Source organism: Pinus tabuliformis, chromosome 1_2, assembly GCF_031772625.1.
Source record: "Pinus tabuliformis cultivar Carrire ecotype Pingquan chromosome 1_2, CPIR1, whole genome shotgun sequence".
Lineage (NCBI taxonomy): Eukaryota > Viridiplantae > Streptophyta > Pinopsida > Pinales > Pinaceae > Pinus > Pinus tabuliformis.
In genome coordinates this window covers 310,052,354-310,062,705 of record NC_142298.1, presented here as the reverse complement: position 1 = coordinate 310,062,705, position 10,352 = coordinate 310,052,354, and the positions used below count along the sequence as shown (strand labels likewise).

General features: G+C 39.7%; 1 protein-coding gene across 1 annotated transcript; it reads left to right on the top strand.

Annotated features, from left to right (window-relative positions):
- The first annotated feature begins 637 nt into the window (after window positions 1-637).
- LOC149205594 (arabinogalactan protein 22-like) lies at window positions 638-1,447 on the top strand. Its single transcript, XM_089393507.1, has 2 exons — window positions 638-950; window positions 1,191-1,447. Exons 1-2 carry the CDS (start codon window positions 827-829, stop codon window positions 1,262-1,264), a joined length of 198 nt encoding a protein of 65 aa, XP_089249633.1. The 5' UTR covers window positions 638-826; the 3' UTR covers window positions 1,265-1,447.
- Window positions 1,448-10,352: the final 8,905 nt, after the last annotated feature.

The following is a 10,352-nucleotide window of genomic DNA, read 5'->3' as shown; positions in this document are numbered from 1 at the left end:
GCCGAGGTGGATAGCCTATCCTTTCTGGCTGCCTATGTTCTTGCCTCTCTTGGTTATAAGCTCTTATTGTACCATACGTTTTACTTAATAGATTTAATTTTTACTGAGGAAAAAAAAAATATAATTTTATTTTTAATTATTAAATTTTAACAATTAATTAAATAATATTTTTATTTAAAAATAAAATCATGCCTTCCATCAAAATTTAATAAATACCTATTAAATTAGCAATTAAAATTCCGTTGAAATTTGTTTACACGGGACCCAACCATTAAGTCGGAGTTGAAGAGGAAGTAAACACGTTGTATCTCCGTTTGCTTTCCAGCTGCAACCATTAACGAACCTTCGCTCCGGGTGCTTTTACCCCGTGATTCAAGAAACGAGTGATATGGTCGTTATGCTTATATTACAATGAATATTAGTCTCGCCCACCCATGACTTGGAAAGTTTTCTACCCATATTTTCTCAGTCAACCCAAAGTTTTCTACCCATATTTTCTCAGTCAAGTCAGTCTCCACACGGAAGAAAGTTCGTGTGGGTCCCCGCGGACCTTTTTTCCCATTGCCTCCTTCCACACTACTCCATTTTCTTTCTTCTTTTTTTAACTCGTCTTCATCTTCTTATTTAAGCAGCCATTTCTCATTTGTGTCCCAAGCATTGCTCATCCTTCTGTGCTCATTGGGGATTCCTTTAATTATATCGTTCTTGTCAACTGCACAGCGATAACAGCAGCTGCTCAAGTAGTTCATTGCATTCACTGTAACTTCAAATCTGTAGGCTCAAGTAGTTCATTGCATTCACTGTAACCTCAAATCTGTAGGATAAAATGGAGGGTACAGCTTTAGCACGTTTGACTGCAGTTATTTTCACTTTGATTTTCATGGCCGCCGCCATAGTTGGAGGAAAGGCTCAGGATATCTCGGCGCCTGCTCCAGCTCCCATCAGCAACGGTAAGTGGAAATCACCAATGGTTTTTTTTGGGTGAATTTTAAGATATACATAGCCCTGTTGGGGATTGGATGGCTAGACCGGTGAAAACCAAACCTCTCGGTAGACCACAGCCGCGAGATTGCGTGTCCCACTTAGTTTATCATCACTTGTTCTGATTAATATTGATTATTGTTTTCTTTCTGTAAATCGCATACCTACTTGTTCTGACTGTTTAATGTTGATCTGTTGTTGTTATGCAGGAATGGCGATTGATCAAGGAATTGCTTACGTTCTCATGTTCGCTGCATTGCTGCTCACTTATTTTCTCCATTGATTCTCATCATTTTCATTGAGGGATAGTGGATCTAATAGCCTACCTCTGGCTTCCACGATGATACTTTTTCATCTAATAATTGATTCGCAGGCTCCATTTTAGTACCCGCTTGTATAACATTTTTGTATATTACGAGTTGCAGCCCATTCATAATCATTGATTTCATCGTGTTCTATACTCTCAGCGGGAGATTTGTGTTTTCTCTTTCTTCTTAAGTCAGAGCATATAATCCATCAAAATGGGGCTAATTTAAAATCTAAATTATTGTTGTTATACTTGAAGTTAAGGTCTATTAATCAATCACTTAATACTTCCAACCACTTAACCACTTATTTAATGTTGGGCTTTTTGGAGTTTATTATGCTCTGCTCCTGTAATAAACAACAGATTTAATATATATATATTTTTTTTGTTAGTTCAGCTTTTTATGTTATGTGGTTGTTGTTCTGTTTTATCTGTATGGAGTTTATGATCATGTATGATTCTAATTTGTTTTGTTAGAAAAAAAACAGAATATTTTTATTAAGAAATTGTTTTATATTGCTTTCAATTTAAATCAAGAATATAATGATATCTATAATCTAATTAAAGCTATACCACTATTGATTGTCAAGATTACCACCTTGTGGCAACAAAAGATTACAGAGAATGGAAGAACAAGGAGATAAAAGAACAGAGTTCTAAGAAATTTGACATAATGATTCAGATACGGAGTGGATATGAAACCGAACCAAGAAACTAGAAGTAGCAACATGGTCCCATAAAGCCAAAAAGAAACCGTAAGAAGCAGAGAGACTTAATAAAAATCAAAAGAGCCATGACTATGGGAAATCCCTTCAGAAAACAGCTCATAATGCATCTGCCCTGGTAGAAGAGACAGAGCTCGTTTAGAGAGTGCGTCTGCTTATTATGTTCCCTGAAAACATGTTGGAAAGAGATTTCTAAGAAGAGGTACTTAAGGCCCAAAATCCATTACATCCAGTTGAAAAGAGAAAAAACATGTAAGGCAATGTAATCTTGAATCCATCTGATCATTAAGAGGGAATCCCCAACAACCATAATGTTGTCAACATTGAGCCACTGAGCGACCTGTAAAGCACCTCATAAGGCCAACAGTTATTCCCTACAATTGTCCCCAAGGCCGACAAACCATCTGAAGTGATAGGACAAATCTAAGTTAATATGAAGGGAGACACCACAACCACAACGCCTACCAGAAGAAACCTCATTGAAGTAGAAAATTGGGAAAATGTTGGACAACTCAACTAGAGAAATTGTCCGACTGGAAACTTGGGGGCACCAAGGACCAATCTCTTGAAAGTGTGCAACAATCCAGAGCATTGTCAAATTGAGATAGGGAGTAGTCTCTTCAAAGATATTCTCATTCTGAGAGCGCCATATGCCCCAAAAAGACATAAAGAGAGACAGCCTGAAGTTCTTTTGATTGATTACCCAAGAAACACTAAGACGTAAAGAGAGACAGTCCGAAGTTCTTTTTATTGATTACCCCGAGAAACACTCTAATCAGCAATAGAGGACCTATCACCAATGATCTGAGTCCCCAAGAGAGAGGACACCTTCATCCAGATGTCTTGAGCGAAAGGGCAGAGAATGAAGAGATGTTAACAATCTTCCAAATCAGATTTGTAGAATGAGCATCTTCCAGGGCCCACAAAACCCTTCTTCAATAGAGTATCCCAAGTTAAAATATGATTGTGCAAAATTAACCACGTGATGCATAAAATCTTAAGAGGGACATCCCAGGACCACAATTAAGCAGTGAGATAGGAAAAAGGGAGATTTTGAGAGCAAGAAGTGATGTGCTTATATGCTTCAGAGGCCGCTATTCTGCCCTCAAATAAATGACCGCCCTAAACCAGATTGTCTAGAAGTGTAGACAACGTGATATGGACCTGGTAGAGATTGTTGCGGTATACTTCCCACTCTGCCTCCAGAAAGTTCAGAATGCCAATTTTGCGGACATGTGGCCAATTGGGAGATGACAGGGGCAATGAAGGGCCCCTCCAAATGTTGCCTAAGGTGGAGATTCCCTGTTGATTTAGAGCGATGACGATGGGGACTGAGATATGATGACTTCCAGGCATGCCTTTTATGGAATCCAACCCCACATTGACCTACAAATTGTTGCCAACATCCCAACAGAGATTGCTGCAAAGCCAAGGGATTGCACACCGAAGGCCTCTTACGTTGCAGACATACATAATTTAGATGGAACACCATTGCGGATCCATTCATCCAGTCCACAACAGGGTATATATTTTGCTATCATAATATTTTGCCATAGCCCTTTTACTCCAAAAATACGCCATAGATTAGCAGTCAAAAGGGCTAGCTTAAAGTTTCTAAATTTTAGAATGCCCTAACCTCCATTCTTTATCGATCTGGAGATCAATTTTAGACCTGCGAGAGGGATCTTTCTCTTAGAGCCTGATCCCGACCATAGGAAATTGGCCACAATAGATTTAATATTCTTCGTTATAGTTTGAGGGATGTGAAAAATATGCATCCAATATACTGGAATACTTTGAAAAACCACTTGAGTCATGACAACCCCGCCTCTGAGTGTTAACCATTCGATGGTCCTAGCGAAGTAGCATTCTCTAAAATTTGTTCACAAGCCAAACCCAATATGAAATCTTGTAGTTGAAAGGCTTCAAATGACAACCCAAGTATTTGAAGCCATTTGTCAATGGGCGGATCTTAACTTCAAACATGGATGCAATCCCTATTATCTCCATTGATCCACCATCATCATAAATAAATTTTGATTTGTTTTTGTTAATGTAAAGCCCAAAAGCATTGCCGAATTTCAGAAGAATCTTATGAAATGCTTCCCGTTCTGATATTTTTGCCGCTCCTGCACATAAAATATCATCCATGAACAAAAGGTGTGATAAGTGGAAGTTTCTAGAAATCCCACATCCTTTTATGGCACTAGCCTCCTTCATGGTGTTGATCCCCTGCTTAATGCATCCATTACTATTACTAGAATAAATAATAGAGAAGACAGAGCACATCCTTGTCTCAGTGCTTTCTTCATTTTGAAGAAATTAGTGAGCTCCCCATTGATGAGAACCGCCATGGATGTCGATTTGATGCAAGCCATTATCCATCGGAAATGTCTATGTTGAAACCTATTTTGTATATAGAATCATGGTCAAGAACTCCCAATCTACACAATTGAAAGGCTAGTTGAGATCCATTTTCATGAAACATGATTTTTGTTTTCTTGTTTTGACTAAATGAATGCCTTCTTCAGCAATGGCTATTGTATTTTGGATTCTTTTGTCTTTCCTGCTTAGCCATCTTTCCTTTGTCTTGAGTCTGTAGTTTTCTCCCGAAACCTTTGGCCCATTTTGTTGCATGTCCCCTGCTTAGTTTTTCGTCCCATCTCATCCTTTGGCAAAGTGCACTGGGAGAAAATCAACATTTTGGTTGGCGAGGTCTATAGTTTTCTTTCTGAGCGAGAGTAAATGGCCAGATAGTGCTGAAACTTTATGTTTTTGCGGAGTATCGCTCGGCTCAGGCTTCCTGCTCGGTTTGGCGGTGCTCTTCATCCGGACAAACGCTCGCTGCTCTACAGGCAATGTTTTTACCATAATATATCATAAAATGATAGACATTTTGTCTGTATGGAATCTATAAATTTAGGGAAAAAAGGGGATTTTTAGACTTCATATGAGTTATGAGCTCTGAATTACTGGTTCAATTTTCTGTCTGAATTCCGTTTCTGATAGAAGTCTGAATTTACCTTCCCTCGGCCTGTTATTTTCCTGGTTTTATGCTCAAATCCTTATGTTAAGGTCTGTAAATTTGGTCTGGTCGTGGTTTTCCATTGATAGATTAAAGAATTGTTTTGGAATATACAAACCTTGTCAAGAAATCCGTTTCAAATTTGGTTCATGGTGGTGTGTTTTTGAGATATATTGTTGTTGCATTGGATCCTCTGAGGTTTCGTTCTGAAACTTTCAAAAAGCAAAGATAAGCCTGTTTTCTCCTGCCTCCTGGTTATTTCAGCCAGGCTTCATCTTTCCGAGAACCGGAAAATTTTTCGGTTTATTTTCCTTTCTTCCTGAATCTGTCTCGGGTAGAGAAGTTCAGCCTCAAATCTTTTGGAGGAAAGAATTGGTACCTTTTGGGTTAATGTCTGACATCTTGGGTTGATAGAAGTCGCCATTTTTTAAATCTTCCTGCCTTTCCGTTGCTTTCTACCTCATGTAATCGTCACCTCTCCTTAAATTCAGAAGACCACTAGACTTTTGGAAATTTATTATCTTTTGGGAAAATTCTAATTCTAATTCCCGAGACTTCCTGTTGTCAGTCATCCAGTCAGCAAAGTCCTTGTTTTCTGGTTTGGGTATTTACTCTCTGGGTATTTTATTCAGAAAGGGACAAGTGTACATTCACTGCATGATTTATTTCCCGATCTGGAAGATCCTAATAAGGACTCTCTTAGTACAACCTTTAGGACAGAAGGGGATTTTGAAATGATGGATCCCACGTCAGATGCATCGGTCATGGAGGCAATGATCCTAGCTGCCATTCAAGCCGAAAACCGTCATAGTGTTGCCATGTTGTCAAACGACTGGAAAGACACATTGGATGACGTGGTTGTACATCCGTCCTTACCCTCTAAGGACGTGGATAGTGGTGGCCTATCAAAGGTTGGAAATTTTAGAAAATGCAAACAAAAGATTGTTCAGCAAAAAGACTTTTGGCAAAAGATATATGCCGATTTCGAGGCCTCATACTGCTATAATAAGAATACGAAACCTGTTAAAACCGCCCCTCCTCCAGCAACGATCAAGCTGGACAGTATCCACCTGTCTGATCGCATTGAAAATTTGTAGGATTTAGGCCTCGTGGGCCGATGGCACTTTCCAGAAATGGACGACTCAGAGATGCGGAAGTGGATAGAAATTAAATGGAAACCTCTGATCAGTTATTCCCCCATTATAGCGAAATTGATGAAAGAATGGTATTGTTTCCATTTTTTGAGTGCAAGCGACCTGGCAGTTATCCAAAACCGTCCATGGGTACGGGGAAGGAGTTTTCTTGCACTTTATAAGTGGTATATTGGCTACAACCCGCTAAAGAACACCCCCTCTAATAACTTAATTTGGGTCAAACTTCCTGGTCTACCACTGGAGCTGTGGTCGAAGGAGACCTTAACAGAAATAGGAAATGCAATAGGTAAATGTGTTTATGTTGATCCCAGATGTTTAGGGGAAAAAGACAAACGTGTAGCCTGGGGACTCATAAAGAAAGCCTACAAAGGAGGATTTCCTGACAATATAGAGATATCTTGGAGAGACTTAAAAATTAACCAGAGACTGGACTTCTGGGGAGTCCCATTTAGATGCTCAGCATGCCATAGGACAGGGCACCTAATCAAAAACTGCCCTCGGCGCCCTGTTCTTTTGAATAATCTACATCATGGAAAATCCAAGTTTGGATTAAATAATCATAGGAAAGAGATTCCATCCCCTACAATAAGCTTATCTTCATCAGAATATAGTGATCTGCAAGGAGCTATTAACCCAGAAGAAAACCTTTGTATAATTTCTCCGTCTACACACCCTCAGAGTCAGAGCATCATCCCGGAAATTGCAGAAAAGTCAGAAACCCCATCTGATAAAATGGCTGACTATCTCCCTTCCATGCCTCCCCAGGAACCCGCTATTGATAAAGAAGTCCCCTCCCCCCCTCCGGTTCCTCAGCCATGCAAAGTTGCAAACCTGGACCCTCATATCACCTTTATTCCTTCTTCCTCATCGTCTCCAAGAAAGGAAAGATACCTATCTGAAAAAGGAAAGGAACCTATGGTTTCGCCAACACCGCTAAATTCCCCTGCTTCATCCCCATCAAATTCAATTGGCAGCGATCTGGACTATCTCTTAAGTAAAAAATCGCTTGAATTTGAACCCTTAACCATTCATAAGCCTGGAAAACCATCCTCTCCCCATATAAGTCCAAATTCTGCAAAAAAAATTACAGTGAGAAGGAAAAACAATAGGGGAAGTAGACATTTCAGGGGAAGAGAGGATGTCGCTGGCAGAGCAGTCCAGAATCTTTCCCTCGTTGATGTACCCATAATTGATATGTCACAAGAAGGGCCTCTTAGAGTAAGCATGGCCGAAAAGACACCTAAATGACTTTCATTATATCCTTGAATGTAAGGGGTGGGGGGCAGGCCGAAAATTTTTGGAACTAAAGAAATTTTTCTATTCAGAACAACCAAAAATAATTTTTATCCAAAAAACCATGCATAACTCTCATGTATCAATATCCTATTTCAGGAAAATGTTTCCCTCTTGGCTTATGTCTGCTTTGAATGCAAATGGCCTTTTTGGGGGCCTGGTGGTCTTATGGAATCCGGATTGGGTGAGAGCAAAGGCATACAGATGTTTTGCGGGCATTCTTATATCGGCTTCAATTAGAGGGAAAGAATGCCCAATCAATATTCTAAACATTTATGCTCCTTACAAAAATAGAATACCATTTTGGGAGAAACTTTTTGCATCAGAAATCTTAGAAATTGAGTTTCTAATGATTGTAGGAGATCTAAATGCTACTTTAAATGCTGATGAATCTTGGGGAATCAGCAGGAAGAAAGACCCTCTAGCAGACCGTATAAGATTTGAATTATTACACAGAAATCTTGTTGACATTAGACCGTCCAAAATGCTCCCGACATGGGATAATGGAAGGAGTGATGGGGCATATATAGCAAAAAGACTTGACAGGTTCATTCTACATGTCAGCATAATAGATAAACTGGGCATGCCTTTCTCAACAATTGGAAATGTGTTTATCTCAGACCATAGGCCGATTCTATTAAGCTGGAGAGAAAAGGCATTCAGAAAGGGGTACTCTTTCAAATTTAATAGGTCTTGGCTAGAAGAAGCAGATTTCAATGATGTTGTGAAAGGAACTTGGAAAGAACTGGCTGCAACTGGTAATAGACCCCCGTTTTTGACCTTCAGGGAAAAACTTTGTCATATGCAAAAGGTTGTCAAAGAATGGCAGATCAAAAAGAGGATTCAAAATAGAATAAACCTTACGGAGATTCAAAGGGAGCTGAACAGCTGTTCTGTGGAAATGGCTACACATTCACTTCCTTTCAATACAAGATGCCGCATAAGTGAGCTTAAAAGACAAAAACAAAAAATCCTGGAGCAGGAAGAAGCTTTTTGGAGACTAAAGAGTAGGGCTATCTGGTTAGAGGAAGGGGACAGGAACACAAAATTCTTCCACAGGTTTGCAAGCTCAAGGCGTGAAAAAAACTCAATTTGGAAGATCAGTGATGGAAAAGGGGGTTATCTATACTCTCAACAAGACATTTCAGATGAGGCTGTGAAATACTTTCAAAATCATTATAAGAGATCAGAGGATTGCAGAATCCAGGACATCTTATGGGGCATCGACTTATTTCCAAAAATGTTTGATGATGAAAAAAATGAGCATCTCTTTCAGCCAATCACGGAGGAAGAACTGCTAGAAACAATGAGATCTTTCAAGAGGGATAAATCTCCAGGCCCAGATGGCTGGACAATTGAGTTCTTCATCCACTTTTTTGATCTCATAAAACACGATTTGCTAAGGATGGTAGAAGGTGCCAGAATATCAGGAAATATTCACCGGAATATCTCCTCAACCCTAATTGCCCTCATCCCAAAAAAAGGGAAGCAAATCTTTTCAAGATTTCAGGCCGATATCCCTCTATAACATTTCTTTCAAAATCATCTCGAAAATCATTGCTAAAAGAATCAAGGAGACTTTATCAAATTTTCTAACAAAGGATCAACATGGATTTTTAAAAGGAAGAAATATCTTGGACTGTTATAGACATTTTTGTGCCTTACAGCATTGAGCATGAAATGTCCATAATCTAAGGGATCCAAAGTCCCTAAACATGTTGTTCTTACCCCTAGAGAAACAAGGCTAACAAACCACAACAATTCACAGAAGTTTTCCACCTGAAATTACTCAAAAACAAGTCAATTCAGGATCATGTCAACTGCTCCACTGGCTATCTGCGCTGAATGTCAATGGCTCCACTGGCTACCTGCGTTGAATGTCAACTGGAACAAAGGCTACCTGCGCTGAACGAGAATGGACAAGTGGCAGGCTCATTTCTCAAGGTGTCAAAACCCAGGAAGCTTGCAAAATGACACTTGCCTCAGGGAATTCGACTGGTGATGAGTAAGAGGTTCCAAATCTCCATGTGGAGGCAAGAACCTCCAAGTGGACTCAAGAACTGACAGAGGGAGAGGACACTAGTCAGATCTCAAGCTGACTCATCCTCTCTCCAAATATCTATATATGGATCTCTCCTCCATGAGATCCAGAGGCTGGAATTTTGTTATTGCAAAGAATTGCTGTTGGTTTGAGACTGGAACTATTGGGTGCTTAATGCTTTGAAGGGGCTGAAGATAGGAATTCCATTTGCTGGGAAGGAGATGCTGGATTGGAGCCCTTTGGGTTGTATCTCTTCCTGAACCTTGTTATTCATCAATAAAGCTATCTTGGTTTCTCCTATATGCTGATGTTTTCTTGATGTATGATTGCATTAGTGTATTTGATTTGTTTCTAATCCTGAATCATTTATGAATATGTATATTTGCCTTTGTGTTGTGTTCTTCTCTTGTCACAAGTAGTTGTTCTCTTGTTGCAAGTAGTTGTTCTCTTGTGATCTCACAGGAATCAAGTAGCTGTTCTCTTGGGCGAGCGAGGAGGCAAGTAGCTGTGAACACCCAAAGGGAAGAGGATCTGGATCGAGGGACAAACGGAAGACACCGGTAAGTCTATTGATCTCTCTTCTTTCATATTTCATAAAGGAAGAAACCAGTATAGCTGTATTCGTTTGTTGCTAAGGCACTGTCACACCTTAGGTGGATAGGATCGTCCTGCATAGGCATTTTTCCCCACAACAAATTGGCGACTCCACTGGGGAGATTTGTGTAGTCATTTTATTTGTGTTTCTATCATTGTTTGCATCATAGACTTGACAGCAACAGTCGAACTGCATCTTTCCCGGATGCAAAGTAGAAAGTTGCTGCTTTGA

Excerpts from the sequence above, each read along its gene's own strand:
- LOC149205594 (XM_089393507.1), top strand. The coding sequence starts at position 827 with ATGGAGGGTACAGCTTTAGCACGTTTGACTGCAGTTATTTTCACTTTG. Across the intron at positions 951-1,190 it reads TCCAGCTCCCATCAGCAACG|GAATGGCGATTGATCAAGGA; the intron begins GTAAGTGGAAAT and ends GTTGTTATGCAG.